At 38.8% G+C, this 19,322-nt stretch overlaps 2 protein-coding genes across 3 annotated transcripts in view; both read left to right on the forward strand.

The window, feature by feature from the left end:
* Positions 1 to 5,143, forward strand: part of sntb2 (syntrophin, beta 2) — a 42,197-nt gene extending 37,054 nt beyond the window's left edge. The window contains exon 7 of the mRNA XM_047346464.1: positions 1,857 to 5,143. Coding sequence (XP_047202420.1) covers positions 1,857 to 1,949 — 93 coding nt within the window. The 3' untranslated portion in view covers positions 1,950 to 5,143. The remainder of the gene's footprint in view (positions 1 to 1,856) is intronic.
* A 1,406-nt stretch (positions 5,144 to 6,549) lies between these two features.
* On the forward strand, positions 6,550 to 19,125 carry vps4a (vacuolar protein sorting 4 homolog A). 2 transcript variants are annotated; one of them, XR_007035901.1, is made up of 12 exons: positions 6,550 to 6,762; positions 9,582 to 9,693; positions 9,776 to 9,920; positions 11,295 to 11,356; positions 12,599 to 12,718; positions 12,893 to 13,049; positions 13,147 to 13,295; positions 13,512 to 13,593; positions 14,469 to 14,688; positions 14,822 to 14,962; positions 16,591 to 16,764; positions 16,957 to 19,125. XR_007035901.1 is itself a non-coding variant. In XM_047350806.1 (11 exons), the coding sequence occupies exons 1-11, from the start codon at positions 6,742 to 6,744 to the stop codon at positions 16,690 to 16,692; spliced, it is 1,311 nt and encodes a 436-aa protein (XP_047206762.1). In that variant the 5' UTR covers positions 6,550 to 6,741; the 3' UTR covers positions 16,693 to 19,125. The 2 variants fall into 2 exon arrangements, 1 of the variants encoding a protein (XP_047206762.1); XM_047350806.1 differs by having other exon boundaries at positions 16,591 to 19,125.
* Positions 19,126 to 19,322: the final 197 nt, after the last annotated feature.

Genomic DNA, 19,322 nt, shown 5'->3' on the forward strand with positions numbered 1-19,322 from the left:
AAACGATGAAGTAACCTCACTGGGATTTTCGGCTAACACAGTGACACGACTTCATCCATGGAGCTGTGGATGTAAATTGAAAAAACAGGAAATTCTGCAAACTAAATTAAAATAAGGCTCATCCCTTGGTTTAAATATAAGTAATTGTCTGTTTTATTAAATCACTTAATCCCTAGGAAATAGTTTGATAATGAAAAAAAATATTGTAGAAGAACCTCAGAATGACTTTAAGGAACTCATAAAACCATTTTTAGATCCTATAAAACATTAATCTGTAGCTTACAGTGCAGGAAGATTAGGGAGCATGCCTAATCTTACTAACATGGAAATTTCAGCCAATACACTGAAATACAGTGGTGCAAGTTGTGCAAAGAAAAATAAGACAGAATAGCACAAAACCCTCCCCTCAACTCACTCATGACTCAACAAAATCCCACAAGACACCAAGAACTGGTAATAAGAGAAGAAGTCAATTCTCTGCTTACTGCCGTTTTATTTCCTTTTGACACAAAAAGGGGAAGGTTATTTACTTACTAAGCTGTAAAAAAGCATTTAAACAAAGACTTAACTAAAATATAATAAACAAATAAATGATAACTTCATTTAGCAGACTCTTAATTTTGCTATTTGTAAAGGTAACATTATTAGACTTAATCTAACCCACGAATGACAGCAAATGATGTCAGAAACATTATTTTATTATTTTGCAGAAGCACAGATCAGATTTCGAACCCCTCTGTCATGTTTCCATTGCTTTACTGTTTACAATAATACATCAGATTTGGATAAACTTCACTTCCCCGGCTCTCTGTTTTCACTCATCTCTGTAGAAAGGCTCAGACAGAAGCGATGACTGATTTATGACCGCTTTGTGTGGTCCTTGATCTAAAGAAAACATCAGAAGACAATAAGACTGTGTCTTCACAGTACGTTCTCTTATTGCTTACATTTCCCTCTGCCGTTACAAAAGAAATCGCCTGGGATTTTCCTTTTCATGGTAGCGTGGTAATCTGTTTGCAAAGAGTAATTAGAAATTAAAATAAAACATCAGCAATAATCTCTCTCCAGTTGTACGGAGGTGTTGATGAAGTGCTGACAGACTGATGATGTGTTCGAACATCAGACAGTTTCCTGCGTGGTCTTACAACAATCCAGGCCTCCTGCAGAATAAACTGCTTCGTACCCGACAGACTATAAACATTTCAGATTTGAGTCGGTCGACGATGACTATGGGAATTTCATTTCTTGGACAGCGTAGAACATTCTTTAGAAGTTTGTTAGTTTGTTCTCAATCACTTGGACTGGACTGGACATAAAACCAACTTTTACTTATTAAAAGGATTTTAATATATTGTACAAATATTTGCGTTTTACAAAAATGGTTTCAGATTTTAAAATTATTATAGAATTTGGTAAATAAAAAAAACATGTTTTTATGTTTTGTTTCTGTTTGTAGTTTTCTGTTTTTATTCTTCTGCAATTTGTGATTTGATTCACATAAAATGAGATTTTAATTATGTTTCATGTGGTTGAAAACCTACCTAGACTCCTTCTACTGGTGTATAATGATTTTCCCATTCTCTCCCATGTTGTATGGAGCCTTGTTGATGGGAATGATTGGAATAAAGTGTTTAAGATTCTTTGTAATAAATCGCAGAACATGTAACCTTTGTGTTAAAGTGGAACTTAAACAACATGCTAATATATTTGCTGACAAAAGTAGCTCATTTCAGAACAGATGACCTGTTATTAAAGGCACATCGTACTTTAACATCCCGTTCTTTGTCCCATGTTTGTCTTTTGTTGGTTATTTTAACTTCTTACTCACTGCCTTCCTTCCTCCGTCCTCCCCGCAGGTGTTCGACCTCCACTCGGGTCCAAAGCCGGTGGTGTTTGTCCTCCACTCCTTCCTGTCAGCCAAGCTTACCCGCATGGGCCTTCTGACGTGAAGCGGCCGACTGATTTCAGTACAAACAGAAGGATTTCTTTTTACAGTTGATTTTGGTTTTTTGGTTTTTTTCCAGTTTCTAGACTTATGGTTGAAGCTAAGCTTGTGCTGGCGCTGCAGGGGAAGTTTAAAGCAGGAGTCGTTTTTGTTGATTGTCTCAAAAATGTGCCTTCCAGCTCCCATTCAGCCTCTCGTAATCATCTGCGCTGCAAAGTTGGTGTAAAAGGAAGGAGCGTTTCGCTTCAGGTCGAGAGAATTTAGGAAGCTACTTCAATGTGCAAAAAGTAGGAGTTTAACAATCTCATAACATTCCACAGAGAAATGTTTAAACCTTGTTACAACGATATGATGTGGTGAACGATGTACTTAAGAGTCTACAACACTCTAAAGGTTTTACTGAAAAAAGTCAGGAGTGCTTTTGTAGATACAAACACAGAGTTAAGCACATTCTGGTCCATTCTCCCTGTTTTTACTCTGCCTATCATTCCATAACAGCCTTCCCATACATCTAGGCTCTTTTTGAACTTGTTTGTCTTTGTGTCCGCCTGTGTTAGGAAGCTGTTTTAGACTCAGTGCAGTTACTTGAGCAGAGACAGTGCGAATGAGGGACAAGTTGTGTGACTGTGTCTCCTTACTACTCGCTTCTATTGGCTAGACATGGTGTGTCTGCACATTATCCCAAACTACTATTTGTAATCAGGATCGCCAACCGTGCCTTTAACTTGTAGTCACAGACACTCTTTATAATGTTTCCTTTTATACTTCATATAATAACAGATTTAAAGCTTTGATCAAGCAATAGTATTACTCTGATAAACCATGTTACTGTGTTTTATACATATATATCTTTCCCATGATAGCATGAATGTCTGATAATAAACTTTATATCAGATAATGTCTTTTTTTTTTACTTCCTATCCTTCACCTACAATTCTACATATTTTTCCCTTTCTATTTACTTATTCAAGTTGGAAAAAATTACTTGTTCTCGTTTCCTTCCTAACTACCACTGTCCAGTAAGAGATGGTATAAGGACTTGTCAAAAAGGCTTGCCATCACTTGACAGAGATATGAATGTGCGTTAAGAGCTGCTTTGTACTTCCATAAACTTATTTTAGACTTTTCTTTACTTTGCCTCAACAAAGAGGATTAACACAAGCCCTTATTTTCTAAGTTTGCAAAATATGAAAGTTTTCCAAGATTTGTAATCTTGTTACACACTACCAATCTTCAGCGAATAATGGCAAATGTTTTAAATTTAACACAAAAAAATCTACTTAATGATATGTAGTTTTTAGAAGTAGTCACCCTAAAGCAAGTGACATTTTTCATTAACTGTTCAGCTTTACGTTGGAAATGTTTCAGTTTTGAGCCATGTTACATTTTTTATATTCCGATTAAAAGTATCCTCTCACATCAAAATAAGTAATCAAATTAACAAAATCTCATCTCACTGTCTTCATGTCGTTGTTGGAAAAAAAACTTGTTTTTCAAAATAATTTTTTTTTATTTTTATTGATGCTATAAATGCCACAGAAAAACTGATACTGAACAAGCTATTGACTACAGATGATCCTAACTGTGAAAATTAAATACAGATCATTTGCTAGCCTGTTAAATTATCTTGAAACATAGCTTTTCTTTACTTACGTTAGGTAGAGTATATAAAGTTACCTAACATTATTCTAGGCTAGGCTAGTCCTACTAGAAGCTAGCTTTAGCTTTTAGCAGGACTTTTACTGATTAATGGGATGTACATTTTCATCAAAACCATAAAAGTTTTAAAAGCTGTCATATATATTCCTTGTAGGTTGTAACAAAGTCAGTCCTAATGATATTGTAGTGTCAGCCAAGCCTAACATAAGCCTGTTATCACAACTTGGTAAGGCTAGTTCTGCTAGAAGCTAGCTTTAACTGCTAGCAGGACTAGTCTAACCTAGCATCAGAGATTTTCAAGTAGGCTAGGCTAAGATATTCCTGTTAAAAATGAGTTTAGTTTTTAGCAGAACTATAAATGATGTATTTGCATCAGAGATTTTTGTCACTATTATTAGGCTAGACCTTATATAACCCTAACTTCAAGTAGAACTAGCCTAGCCTAGCATTAAAGATGATCACTTAAACTTGGCTAGTCCTGCTTAAAGGTAGGTTTAATTTAGATACCAGTCCTCAATTTAAAAGGCAGATAAAATTAGGAAAATATGACATTAAAAAAAACAAAGAAGTGCAAAAATATAACAGAAATGTTACAATAAATCTATACTTGTTGTCCTTAAGTCTGTGAATTATGACAAGTGAGGAAACTCCACATGCTAATGTCAGTGAGATGTGGTTAAAAAAGTTTTGGAAATATCCTAAACAATGGCAAGGTTTGCTGATTTTTAAAATGTATTAATTTATGAATTCAGTATGATTGTAATTTACCCACAGGCATCCTCTAAAACTGTTTCATGTTTGCAGAAGAGGGGGCTCAGTGAAGCCTTGGTTCTTTTAGACCGCAGACAATGTCCCATTGTGTCCACTGACTGTGCACCGCAAGAAAGCAATATAACCCTCTCTTGTCGGAATAAGGTCATTCCGGCCTGAATGACCTCCGCACTGTAGGACATTTTTTTTAATGAGAGTGAAATCACATTGTTGTCTAGTTCCTTTTAAATTTTTAAGCCATTTTCAAAGTAAATTTAATGTTAACTGTTTTTAAGCAAAAGTAGACTCTACTTCACTTCCCTTATTCTGTTCAATATTAATGAATTCCTGCTACATTTGCAGATATAGTAAAGATTGTTTGTTAAGCTGTTTATCTTATGTCTGCTTGTGTAACTGTGACCTGATTTTAATTATGTTAATTAACTCAAAAAGCTTCAGGTTGTCCAGTTTTGAATTGATGCACTCACCTGGCAGACCCCTTTAAAGCTTTGAATGTAAACCTTTAACCTTCTTCCTTTTTTTTCTCTTATGAAATCATGGCATTCCTGTCTATGCAAATTAACGCTTCAAAGAAAGGGTTTTATTGAACCAAAGGTATTATCTGTGGCAGCTTGCGTCCCACACAATCATTAAACTGAAAAATTACAGTGCTGCTGCAAAAACTTGTTATATGCAAAGTATTTTAGATATCCTTCAGTATACATTGTACAATACCAATGTAGTAGCCTAATGTGTAAATATCTATTAATAAAACTGTTGTAAATTCAATATTTTTGTGTCGTTTTCTAATGGTTTGGATATAACTTTTTAATTGGGGTTCCTTCATCTGACACGTCTCTTGTGTGACTTCAGTTATTTAGTTTTATCAGAAGCTCACTGGACACTGTGAGAGGCTGCTCATACATACACTACAGACCTTGAACCCCTTGAATGTGTTCACATTTACAAGTTCCCTTTTGGTCTCATCTTAGTACATTATTCCACATAATGTGTCATTGATTGGCTTGTGGCAAAATGTAAACAAAACTTCTCATGAGTTTCTTTCAACTTTATTCTTGTTACTCTTTCATAAAGGCCAGATTTATGGAGCGCATGACTGTTAGTTGTCCGTTTGACATATTCTCCCACCTGAGCTTTGCAGCTCTCCCGATTAATGACCATGGTATTCCTGTTCTTGATTGACCAACAAACTTTCCGGACCTGAACCACATAGAAAATCTATGGGCTGTTTTCAAAAGGAAGATGAGTCCAACCATTGCGCTTTTTGCATTTGTGCTTAAAACACCATTTTTTGATTGGTCTAATGTGATACTCTAATTTTCTGAGACACTGAATACAGGGTTTTCTTTACCTGTAAGGCATAATCATCAAAACTACAAGGAATAAAAGCTTGAAATATTTTTCTCTATGTGAAATATATCTATAAAATAACCGTTTCACTTTCTGAAAAGGCTGGCAAAAAATATTACATTTTTACGCAATATTCAATTCTTTTTTAAGATTTATCTGTGTTATTTCTCTACAGGCTTGTATTTTCGTATTCCTGTGAAACTGATCACAGCGTTTAAAGTTGAGTGTAGTATCCTGGGTTCACCACTAGATGGCAGTAACTAAATTACACTGAACTGCAACAGACGTTGGCAGATTGATTTTACAATACCGTATGTAATCTGTCTTCAAATTTAAAAAAAGATCTCTCCACACAGTACTGGTCAAAAGTTTTAGACACTCACATAATGGGTCTCTTTATTTTCATGACAATTTACATTGTAAATTCTCAGCAAAGACAACAAAACAGTGAAGGAAAACATGGAATTATGTAGTAAACAAAAAGTGTGAAATAACTAAACATTTTTATATTTTAGATTTAGAATAGCGACCCTTTGCTGTGATGACTGCTTTGCTCTCTTGGCATTCTCTTTTGTTTCGATGCCTCCAGTGGGAATCTACGTACCATGTAAATAGTCATAAACATAAAAAAACCATGAAATAAGAGTTTCTAAAATTTATTTATATTTTATTTAATATTATATATACATATATATATATATATATATATATATATATACACACATATATATATATATATATACACACATATATATATATATATGCGCATACATGCATGCGCGCCTTTGTTTGGAGTCTTCTTCTATGGAACCTTCAACCGGAAGTTCTCCTCGTATCAGCCAGTTTGACGGAAGTTGCAGTGTTGTTGCTAACTTTTTAGCCGCTGTTCTGTCATGTTACCAACGGCCAATTTACCCTAAAAACTACAGTTGCAAACACACATTTACAAAAGTATCCACCTTTGTAGAGGCATAAGAAGATAAAGCTGTGGGCGGAGATCCGGAAAGTGAGATGAAATGACAACGTCAACATTACAGGTACGTTTCAACGTTAGCTAGTAGTGCTGGCATTGGTTCACAAAGCTAATCATTGAGCTTTAACCAATCTGAGCGGTTTTTAACAACACTGAAAACACTGAGCGGTTTTCTTCACGTCTTTTATAGGTTCATCTAAGTATTTAAACTATTTAGGATGAAGTCAAGATTTTACAAGTCGTTTTTCTTGATCAAAACCAAAACTAAAGACCACTTAAATGCTGCCCACCCTAAATACGTATTTTAAGTATATATTTATTACTATTGATGTTCCCGAAAAACGTTTATAATATAGTTATTAAAAATAATTTGTTGCTGTAATTTAAGGCTCAAAAACTGTTCAACAGCTTTGCTATGTTTTATGTTTCTCACATTCAACATGTTTGACCAATGTGTCAACAACCTGGTACCACAAAGAAGTTGTGAAAAATTAATTTGTAGTAGCAGAACACGAAGAGCTCGAAATTTGTGTTTTTTACATGACATTTATTGTTAAGGGGAGACAAATGTATGCGTTATCTCCCACAAAATGAATTTGAGGATTCTGGGTTTTGGTAAAATTATATTTAACTCAAGTGTTTGCTGCTGGCTTGTTATGATCAGTCCCTCTTTTAAACTACATGGTTTTGCTGTTAATGTGCAACTCTAAACTCACAGCCACTTTATTAGGTACACCTGTCAAGTTGTTTAACACAAATAGGGAATCAGCCAGTCATATGGCTGCAATTCATTGCATTTGGGCTTTTAAACGTTTTTAGGATGACTTGTTGAAGTTACTTTATTCTTCATTCTTGGGTTCAGTGTGACTTTGAATGTGGGATGGTTGTTGGTGTCAGACAGGTTGGTCTAAGTGTTTCAGAAACTGCTGATCTACTTTCAAACATGACCAGTTCCGAGGTTTACAGAGAAAATATCCGATAAGTGGCAGTTGTGTAGACGAAAATGCTTGGTTGATGTCAGTAGAGAAGGGGCAGACTAGATTGAGTTTATAGAAAGGTGAGAGTAGCCCAAATAACCACTTGATTACAAAGACTATTCAGAATACCATCTCTGAACTCACATGTCACTCCTTGAAGTAGTTGGGCTACGGCAGCAGAACACCACACTGGGTTCCACATCTGTCTAAGATCAGAGAAACTGATGCTACAATCCACAGAGGTTTGCTAAAATGAAACAATAACTGTTTGGAAAATTGTTGCCTGGTAAGATGAGTCTATTTCATCGGAGGCCTTCAGATGGTGCAGTCAGAATTTGGTATAAATGAAAGGAAAGTTTAGTTTCATCTGGCCTTGTAAAAACAGCTCAGCCAGGTATAATGGTGTGGAGCATATTTTCTTGGTAACGTTTGCACCTCTTAGTACCAACCATTGAATGTATGCAACAGCCAACCTGAATATTTCTGATCTTGCCAGTCCCCTTTTGACTAGTGTACCCATCTTCTGATGGATACCACCAACAGTAAAATACACCATGTCACAGAGCCCAGATCATCTTACACCGGTTTGTTGAGCTGACTTCACATGAGATCAGGAGATTTACGTCATGCAAGTCTAGCTAACAAATCTGCAGCAACTGTGTGAGGCTATTATGTCAATATGGACCAAAATCTATTAGGGATATGTCTCACACCACCAGGAACCCTGTGCTGGGAATGCTGTAGATAATTATGTGGTAGAAGGATATAAATGTTGAAAGATGCTAAGTCTAAACCTGTATTTAATAACAGTAACTACATGTTAGCTAGGCTAACGGAGTAAAATGGTGCATTTTAGTTTTGAAATCCAGCTAACAGTTGTCAATACTAAGATGGATCCTATCCCAGCAGTCAGCAGACTGGAGTGAAGGATACACCCTGAGTTGCACATTAACACCGAAGTGGAGATCAGAGTAGTCTTTGGACTCTGGGAAGAAACTCATGCATTTACTGGAAATAAAGCAATATAACTCAGAAGGCACCAGCTGGGATCCAAACCCAGAACCTTCTTGTTGTGAGGCAACAGTGCCACGGTCACCATGTAACCCTAGTCATAGAATATCACCGCAAAAACAATTGATAAACTGAACATATAAATCCCTGATAGGTTTGTTTTGATGTAGGACTGTAGGTCCCTAATTTAACTTGTTTTTAGGTGTGAGATTGTGAATGGATGGTTGTCTGTCCTGTATGTGTCTGTGTTGCCGTGGTTACTTGTCCACGGTGTAGCCCACCTGCCCATTGACAACTGCAGATGGGTACCAGCCACCCTGCACAGGGAAGTAGGTCGAGAACATGAAAGGATGGATGTTTAAACAGAACCTTTGTTGTTTTGCTTGCTGCTGCCTTCTGGTTCCTTGCTACTTTATACCTTTTGCAGTTTTGGTCTCAGGGCTCCTCCAACACATCTTCAGGTCTTCTCTGACAATTGTTCAGGCCTGGTATGTCATAGATTCATTTGCTTATCCAACTCAGCTATTTCAGGGTAAGTTCTGTTCTCCCCGTTCATCTCCTGCAACACCAGGGAATGTAACACCAAGCAGTGAACCAGGAAACATGCAAAACATGCAGGACTCCAGCCCTCCATGACCTGAACTGGATATCACTGGGTTAAGGAAATGTCCAATGATCTACTCATAGTTTACAGTGTGGTAATGATCTAATGGGACTCTACCATTAGGAGGTCACTGGTAATTACTGCGGGTAGATCAGGAATCATAACTACTCAGATGTTGTAAAAATTAAGAGGCTCAAACAATTATAGCCAAAGTGGAAATGGGGTATGATATAAACTCCTCAAAAGTAGTTTGAGGAAGTGTAGTAACTTATATGCCTGCATCTGCTGCAGAAAGCGATTGATCTTGTCACCAAAGCCACAGAGGAAGACAAGGCCAAGAATTATGAAGAGGCTTTGCGATTGTACCAGCATGCTGTGGAATACTTCCTGCATGCCATCAAATGTAAGTACTGCATCGCGACAGTTTGCTGGTCTTTGTGGGTGTTGTTTCGTTCACGTTGCTGTGTGACATTCATGGTGTCCAGATGAGGCCCACAGCGACAAGGCGAAGGAGAGCATACGAGCCAAGTGTATGCAGTACTTGGACAGAGCAGAGAAACTGAAGGACTACCTGAAGAATAAAGACAAACAGGGCAAGAAGCCCGTCAAGGAGGCACAGAGCAATGACAAGTATGATGTCTCTCTCTTGTTCACAGTACTTTACAAAAGAGTTCACACCTTAACTTTTTCACACTTTGTCAAATTAGAACCACAAACGTCAGTTAAATTTATTTAAATGTTATGTGTTAGACCAACACAAAGTAGCTTTAAATTGTGATGTGGTTTTAAAATATACTAATAAAGATCTTAAAATTGTGACATACATTTGTTTTCAGCCCCCTTAATGAATCAGTTTCCTTCAGAAGTCACCGAACAGAGTACGTCTGTGTATAACTCAATCTCATTAGGAAAACAGTTGGTCTATGGAGGTCTCTGAGGTTTTGTGGAGAACAAACAGCTTCATGAAGATCAAGGAACCCAGCAGACAGGCCAGAGGGAAAGTTGTGGAGACATTTAAAGCTGTCTTTATAATAGTTTTTATTTTTTATTTATTGAACACACTAGTGTTTGTGAAATGCTTTTATTTCCTTTATGAAAAAAAGAGAAAATATCCCAAGCTTTAAACATCTCGCAGAGCTCTGTTCAACCCATCATCTTAAAATGAAAACAGTTGCAAACCCAGCAGGATATGGCTGTTTACCTAAACTGACTGCAATCTGCAGAAACACCTAAAAGGCCCATGGTAACTCAGGAGGAGCTGCAGAGATCCACAGCTCTGGTGGAAGAATCTGTGGTGGGCAGATTTAAAAAGAATCTCATTGGAAAACTAAGACTGCGCCCCATCCTGAAATCACCATCCCCATGTTAAAACATGGTGGTGGCGGCATCATGCTGTGGGGATGCTGTTCTTCAGCAGTGACAGGGAACTTGCTTAGAGTTGGTAAGAAGATGATTGGATGTTGGAGGTTCACCTTCCAGCAGGACAGCGACCCTGAACAAACAGCTGCAGCTACAGTGGACATGGTTTAAATCAAAGCATATTCATGTGGTACAATGGCCCAGTCAAAGTCCGGATATAAATTCAAATCAGACTCTGTGGCAGGACTTGAAAATTGATGTTCGCTGTTGCTTTCCATCCAATAAGAAGAAGCTTGAGCTGTTTTGCGAAGAAGAATGGGGGAAATCTTCGTCTCTAGACGTGCGTAGCTGGGGGGAAACAAACCTCAAAAGACAAGTGGTTCTACAAAGTATTGACCCAGAGCGCTGAAAACAAAGGCATGCAACACATTTTGGATATTTATTTGGTAAAGGTTGATAACCATGTATCTGTTTCACAGTTATGCACAGCTTTGTGTTGGTGTTTCACATAAAAATCACAATAAATATGTTAAAGTTTGTGTTTGTAACGTAAAATGTGGAGACGTTTATGGGATATGAAAACCTTTACAAGGCGCTGGAACTGTCCACGGCTTTGAGGTAACCGTGTTTTCTGTTTGTTTTAAGGAGCGACAGCGACAGTGAGGGTGAAAACCCAGAGAAGAAGAAGCTGCAGGAGCAACTTATGGGTCAGTCGACTGGCAGAGATGTCATGTCTAACCTCAAACTGGGTCACTCAGAGAAATACAAACCATGTTGAGCTGACTGCAGATGCATTAACCTGGCAAAATCAAGCCACCACCTCACAGGGTTTCTGTGCTTCCTTAAAAAAACTAGAAATCTGTTTCTTTTTATTACGTTCCAGGCATGGATAAAGGAAAAAGGACAGTAGAGCATGACAAATCATGTGTTTCAGTCTTTTTTCTCTATTACCTTCAGAATAAGATCATTATTACTTGTAAAAGATCAGAGTCACCCCGATGTGATTTTTTGGTTCATCTACCAAATCAATCCTGAGGTTTAATATTGGATCTGCCGACTGGGCCCCCATAGAGGCTCATACACCTTTACTGATGTCGCTTTGTGACCAGCTCCAAGTATTTTAACTTTATTAAGCCAATACTTTAAAACAGAAAATTCAGTGCTGTTAGTTTCTTCATGCTGATATGTTTTAGTTTTTCTGTGTTTTGCAGTGAAATTAACATGCTGGTCTTTGGCTTACTCGTATATATGAGGTCCAGTAACTGCAATTATCAAACATGCACTTGTCGTAATAATTACACCTTTGTCAGGATCCATCTAGGGTCAAAGTTTAAACACGTATTAAAATGACTTGGGAAAACTCTGCTGGTCTGACTGGAGAAGTTATTTTCCAGGAAAGACCTTCATCATGCAGGAAGGATTGCGGTCTGAGTAGGGTTCCTATGCAGTCAATGAAATGATGGCATTTTACTGAAGTATTTCTAGGTCTGGACATTAAGATTATAATACAGAACAATATTAGTATTTCTAATATTTATATTTTAATACTATCATTTTTACATTTCATATTACGGTAGAACTCCAGAAATGTTAACGTTATTCTTTCAATTGAGCCAAACTGGACTGAGATCTCTATTAACCTGGAAAATGTTGCTGTTTGAATTTAAAATCAGTCGTAACTTTGTGTAAAGTTTCTTCAGATTAAGAGCTGCTTCAGATGTAAGAACGTTGCTGAACGTTTAGGTGGGCTAAATGTCGCCGTCAGCTTGTAAATAGATCACAGGTGGGTGTAGATGTTGGTGTTCTGGGAACCAGTAATGATGACCGCTGTTCTGGTGTGGCAATTCTTCCACACTTTTATTTATTGATAGATTTTTGATTGTGAATATTTTGTAATTACTTTTTTACATCTCCAGGTGCGTCATCTTCATCATGTTTTGTGTGTTCAGGTGCCATCGTGATGGAGAAGCCCAATGTTCGGTGGAATGATGTTGCTGGACTGGAGGGAGCCAAGGAAGCTTTGAAGGAAGCCGTTATCCTGCCCATTAAATTCCCGCACCTCTTCACAGGTACTGATCTTCCCTCTGATTGGACACCCCATCATTCAACTCTGTTTCTATAGCATCCTCAGTAACACTTCAGTGGATTCAAAATCTTCAAATATGATCTGAAATCTTGATGATTTGTATTTTCCTGGTTCCATCAGAATGGCTGACTTCACTGCAGCTTCTCTTTGCTCTCAGGCAAGCGGACTCCTTGGAGGGGCATCCTGCTGTTTGGTCCTCCAGGAACGGGGAAGTCCTACCTGGCCAAGGCTGTGGCCACCGAGGCCAACAACTCTACGTTCTTCTCTGTGTCCTCCTCAGATCTCATGTCCAAGTGGCTGGGAGAGAGTGAGAAGTACGTTTTGTGCTACAGGAATGGCTGCTGTCTGATGAAGACGGTTGGATTAACAGCAGTAACTGAATATTTGTTTCCCTTCGTCCCTCTCCGTCAGACTGGTGAAAAACCTGTTTGACCTCGCTCGCCAGCACAAGCCCTCCATCATCTTCATCGACGAGGTGGACTCGCTGTGCGGCTCCAGGAACGAGAACGAGAGCGAGGCGGCCCGCCGCATCAAGACAGAGTTTCTGGTCCAGATGCAAGGTCAGTCTGATGAGGACAACAAACTGTACGCTGTGCACGAAGAAGTTAATCCACCTTTATAACTTCAGAGCGACACCATCCTCCTTTTGATTATTAGTTGTTTAAACATTAATCTTAGCTAAAATCACAATGAGCTGCAGTTACTCAGCATCTTTAATGCCTTCTGACATCATATAATCTGAAACCAACATTAACCCGAGCTGTCTGTTTGTTTAGGTGTGGGCAACAACAACGATGGCGTTTTGGTGCTTGGAGCTACCAACATCCCCTGGGTGCTTGATGCTGCCATTCGCAGAAGGTAAGAGCGTTTTAGCTAGAATCACACAACCAGACAGATTATAACGTAATTTGTATTTGAGGTCTAGAAGTACTCAGACAACAACCCTCGACAATGTAATTATAGCTAAGTTAGGGAAGGTAAAACTAATTAATCATTAAAAACATTCACAAATGTAAATTCAGCTCTAATAGTAATAAATCTCAAGTTTGTACGCAGTCCTGTTTAAAACAGCAGGGTTTGTAGTGGATTATAAATAGTTTTAAAGCTTTTTAATCCTGTAATGTGACTCGTTTTCTGTACAATTTAACTGAAAGTCAAAAAACCTGTTGGAAGGAAAAACATCCTAAATAAAAAAGTGAGCACACCCTTAAGTTAACACATTAGAGCTCCTATTTCAGTCTTCTTGAGTTCATTTTTATCATCAATTACGGATGGATGGATGGATGGATGAGAGCAACAACATAAAGTATTAATCAGTTTGTTTACTACAGAGTGTTTAAAGATAAAATGAGGAACATGCAGAATAAACAGAAGCGAGAATGAGTCTAGCTGCAGAAGAACAAACTGTAGCAAACAGTATGGATGAAACCAATTCATTTATTTTTCATTTCGGTCAGAAAGGTCTAAAAAAAAAAAGAAAAAAGTCTTACATTTCCTGCAGGAACCCGTTAAACTGAGTCAGTGCTGCTGAAGAAAACCTCCAGATTCTTCTTGTAGTTTGTTGCAAGAAGAACATGACTACTCTTCTAGTTTTAATCATTTTCTCTTAAATTTCGTTACTGTCAGCTAATCCACTGCTCATTTTAGTTTTTGGTTGATTGTTGTGTTAAAATGTCAGAAAACTTCCTCCCCGCTGCTGAATGTCCAGTTAACCTTGTCTTCTGTGGCGTCAGATTTGAGAAGAGGATTTACATCCCTCTTCCTGAGGAGCCGGCCCGGTCCCAGATGTTTCGACTTCATCTTGGCAACACGCCGCACAGCCTGAGCGACGCCGACCTGCGGGAGCTCGCGCGCAAAACGGACGGCTACTCGGGCGCTGACATCAGCATCATTGTTCGGGACGCTCTCATGCAGCCAGTCAGGAAGGTCCAGTCGGCTACCCACTTTAAGAAGGTACAAGAGAGGCTCTCAGACGCCACAGCGGCGTTCTCTCGGGTTTAACGTTGAAAGGTTTAGACCTTCTAAGGATATATAAACGTGTAATTTCGAGATCCGGTCCAATGCTCCCCATCTTTTTTCCCTGCAGGTTCGTGGTCCGTCCCGAAGCAACACCCAGGTGATGGTGGACGACCTCTTGACCCCGTGTTCCCCCGGAGACCCTGCAGCCATAGAGATGACCTGGATGGATGTGCCTAGTGATAAGCTACTCGAGCCCATAGTTTGCATGGTGAGAAACGACAACACAGGCAGCTCAGACCTGAATCCTCGCGGTCACACTCAGTAAAACCCTGCAGCCGGTTCCCATCTGTAACATTATTACTAACTCACCTTCATCATGAACACTGCAGCGGTGTAGGACCTCCTCTGTTTTCAAAGGGTTCATGTTCAACTTTAGCTCTTTTTTTAAGATGTTTTTGCACCAAACCATTCCAAGAACTCTGAGGGTTCCTAGAACCTGCAGATCTTTCCAAAACTAAACATACCGGCAAGGTAGATTTACTCTGGATAGGCCCTGCTCTCAGTAGCTGCCTTTGAGTCTTCCTCTATGTGTCGTCATGCATATGTAGAGGTTCAACTGGCAGCCCAGAGAATTTGTGTACAAAGCCTTAAAGTAAACTCTTCTTTCTTTTACACAATTTCAATTTTCTTCAGTTCATCCTGAAGGTTTTCTGCAGTTTTTGGGTCTGGTGACTGATTGATTTCTGAACCGTTACTATTTTGGTTTAACCAAATAATTTGGCTAATTGTCCCAATGGAAAAACCCAGAAATCAAATTTTTCTTGATCTCAGAACATTTTTATTCTGAATTTTAACTAATTTACTAACCAAAAAGGACCATAGAGACAGCATCAGACATACTTTACCCCCAGTCCACCTTTCCCAAAATACCGGACATCAAGTCCACAGGATTTTTACTCACTGACCCAAAAAAGAAACTGGACAGTCAAGTGGTGTTGTTGGCGCATAACGTCTCTGACCCAGTGACAGTAATTTGAAGGGAGAGAAGAATGAGCCTCCTAGCAAGAAGAGAGCCGAAGGAAATCATACTTTTGTTACCTCCAGTCTTTCAATGTCTAAAAGATATTTTGGACAGCACCAGAACCCGTGTAATTAACTGCTAACCCACATCTTTCACAGGTTTTAAGCGGCATCGGAATATATCTGATGGACATGGAAGAAGAGTGGATCCCTTTTATAACCATTTAAGAAAATCATATTTCTGCCAAAGTCCAAAAACTTAAAATGTCCCCATATTTCAAGCACTTCACAATGTAATGCGCTGCAACAAGGTTCCCATGGACATTGGTAGAGAACCGGACCCACAGCACCACAGATCCTCCACCTTATTTCAGTGAGCATGAAAGGTTCCCAACCTTCTCACCCTTTCTTTCAGACCAGAGAAGATGCCTGTCTCCCAAACACCTGGTTGACCTGTAGATGGTGTTAATGGTTGTTGTGGACACACGGTGACCCTATGACGCTACTCTTGACTGCGGTCCTCTAACATCCTCGTCATTGTGTAGCTTCTGGCTGACAGGAAATCCTATATTTGATCCGCAGGGAGACAGAAGCGCATGAATTAGATTAATATCAATTAAAAACGTTTATTCTAACAGGATTCTTTGGGTTGCTAATATTTTTGCAGTTATTTGGTTCTAAGCAGTTAAAGGTGTATCTCAATAAATTAGAAAAACAAAGTGAATCTCAGTGATAGTGAATAATGATCTATTGAGTTTCCTTTGTATTCATTCAGTAAAATCAACTTTTTAAAGATATTCTAGTTCATCTAAACCTGTAGATGTGAGATCTTTGCAGGAAGTCGCAGTAAATCTTCTTCTGTCCCTTCCTCTGCAGTCGGACATGTTGCGCTCTCTGTCCACGACGCGTCCTACAGTCAACACCGAAGACCTGCTGAAGGTGAAGAAGTTCACAGAGGACTTTGGCATGGAGGGTTGAGGGAGATCCACCCCGAGGCTCAGACCTGCTCCCAGTAACAACACTCTTCCTCCTCCTGTTCCTCACCGCAGTGTAAGCTTTCATCTCTCAGCTGGGCTCTTGGTTTTATTGTCTCTCATGGATGTAAAACAACAAATGACCAGTGTGACATCTTCCTAGTCCGACATCTGTTAAACCAGGCCAGGGTTTTAGAATATCTGAAGGACGTTTACCAGATGACCCATTAGAAAAAACCTTAGCGTGAATTTTTTTTTTTTTTTGTAGCTGGACAGTAGGTCTCATGTCTGAGGGTGAAACCTCACAAAATCTTCACTACATGAACTCGGCTGCATTTAAGGCGAGGAAACGCTCCAAGTCCGCCCATCTCTGACTGAAGGACTGTACGTTTTGTTGCTGTCGTGCACTTTGCTTTGGATCCACATGAAGGACCCTGATGACTGAAGGTGAAGCAGACGTTCTAGTTTCCACCGGACATCCAAGCGTGTGAATGCATCTCAGTGTTTTTTATTATTATGAAACGTGTGCGTCTTAATGTTTATGTTTAAGTGTCAGGAGCCTGTTCTCTTATTTAATGTCGAGTTAAATGAAGTGTGTTTGGATCAGGCCTGTAAGTTAGTAGCAGCCTGACTGAAGTGTTTTCCAACCCAGAGATGTGCCTGACTGAGAGAAACGAAACGAGAGAGCTCCAAGTTTTAATTATTCCCAATTCTAGGATGGAAAGTTGGAATATCTTCTGGTTTCCTTCTGTCATGTTGCAACAACAAAAAAACACTAAATTAAAAAATGTTCATTAGTATTAGCCATTGATGGAATAATCCATAATAAAAGTGAACTTTTTTTTTTGCAGATTGAACAGTTTTTTTAAATCTTCAGTTTTTTGCCATCAAGCATCGGTTTTGCTAAATTTTTACCCTCATTCTTAAACTTTATATTGGATCAGAAAAGGACAAATCAATAATTAATGTTAGGTTTTGGCTGCAAAATTAAATTTTAAGTTTATTTGAATTAGTGATGCACCGATCAGACCTTTCTGGTCGATATCGATTTCCAGTTTTCTTGGAGGTCTGACCTTCTGATGCCAATTTTTTTCTAAGGACTAAAACATTACAGAATAACAACCTGCTGCTGGTGCAATAATAGAGGTAGTAGTTTTGAATTAGTGCTTCACGTTGTCCTGAAAATATGGAATTGTATAACTGTTGCTAAACTGCGATAATATCGATTACCTAGATTTCCACGTTTTTCTTACTTTACCTTTAAACCACTGTCCTCGTCAGTCTGTGTTTGTTTTATCGTCTCAGTTACTAAAGATAAACAACAGATGGGGGTGTTACGGGTCAGATAGATTACTGATTTAAACAGAATGAAACACAGAGACTTAAAAAATATACCAAAAATCGCATCCAACATTCTGACACACTACTGTGATAACGAATTATTATCCATCTTCATCTGGTTTTTATTTATATCATAAATGTGCATCAAACACCAGGCTGGTTAGAGACTGAAAGTAGAGGGTGTTCTTACTTTTTAAGCATTAAGAGGGAGGGGGAAAGAAAATCCGATTTTTCTGGATTTGACCTGACGATCAACCACCGCAGATCAAAAGGAAAATCGGTAGCTTCTGGACTCTTTCAGGTTGATCGGTGCATCTTGAGATTAAATCTAAAAATAACCTCATTTTCATTGACTGACTTATAAGCAGTTAAAGAAAAGGGAAAATTTGAAATAATTTGAAGTTGTCATTAGATTTAGTTACTGTTTAGGGCTTCAGTGAGTCACAACAAAATGATTAAAGGGTTTTACGTGTTTCAGACAAAGCCCTTGAAATGGGGGTAAAAATGCTTTATTTGCACCATCTCATTACACCACCTCTACCACAACAAGAACTTTCTTCAAGTTCCCTTCCTCATTTTAACCTGGTTAACGCCTATGAAGGAGACACGGTCTGGCACATCTCTTGGAGCACAACGTTGTTACAGAACCTTATTTATGATGCTTAAATCACATCCCAGGTGTAACCCGTAGCGATCCAGAGTATGTTTACATTTGAAGTATTACCCTCCGTGCCGATGGAGCACCAGTGAAAAGCCTCATCAGTTTTGGGGGTGAAATCCACGCACTAACTTTCCCTTCAGATGCTGACGCTGTCGAGTCTTGTTTTCAGCCATCTGATTGTACAGAGAGCCGCTGGACGTCTGCACCGACTCTCTGACATCAGGACTGCAGGCTTTGTGCGGCCGATTCAGCGATGAGATTTGTGAATTAATGACTCAGTGCTACAGTAGTACAGCTCTGTTTTCCAGGTACCTTCTGGTTCAGTGGGAGCTTAGTTTATAAGTCCCTGTGTGGGGATCTAACCTGCTGCTGGCTGTGTAACCATTACTACTAACTTAACCAGAGTTAATAAAAACTAACGTTTCAAATGAAAAACTCTTACCTGTGCGGGTTTCATGTCTTTAGTTTAGTTGATAATAAACATTTTGTGAACTTCTCAGGATAAGTTCTGTCTGAAGGAACCGAACATTCGTATAAATCAGCTAAAAAGGCAACAGCCACTACTGTAAGCTTTCAGTGTTGGGCGAAGGGAATGATTGGCTTGCAGGATTTAACTCCGTAAACTATGTCCC

This window comes from Girardinichthys multiradiatus, chromosome 2, assembly GCF_021462225.1.
Source record: "Girardinichthys multiradiatus isolate DD_20200921_A chromosome 2, DD_fGirMul_XY1, whole genome shotgun sequence".
Classification (NCBI taxonomy): Eukaryota; Metazoa; Chordata; class Actinopteri; order Cyprinodontiformes; family Goodeidae; genus Girardinichthys; species Girardinichthys multiradiatus.

Coding starts and splice junctions, on each gene's coding strand:
- vps4a (XM_047350806.1), top strand. CDS start 6,742: ATGACAACGTCAACATTACAG. Junction 13,296..13,511: donor GTTTCTGGTCCAGATGCAAG/GTCAGTCTGATG, acceptor CTGTTTGTTTAG/GTGTGGGCAACAACAACGAT. Junction 14,963..16,590: donor TCGAGCCCATAGTTTGCATG/GTGAGAAACGAC, acceptor CTTCCTCTGCAG/TCGGACATGTTGCGCTCTCT.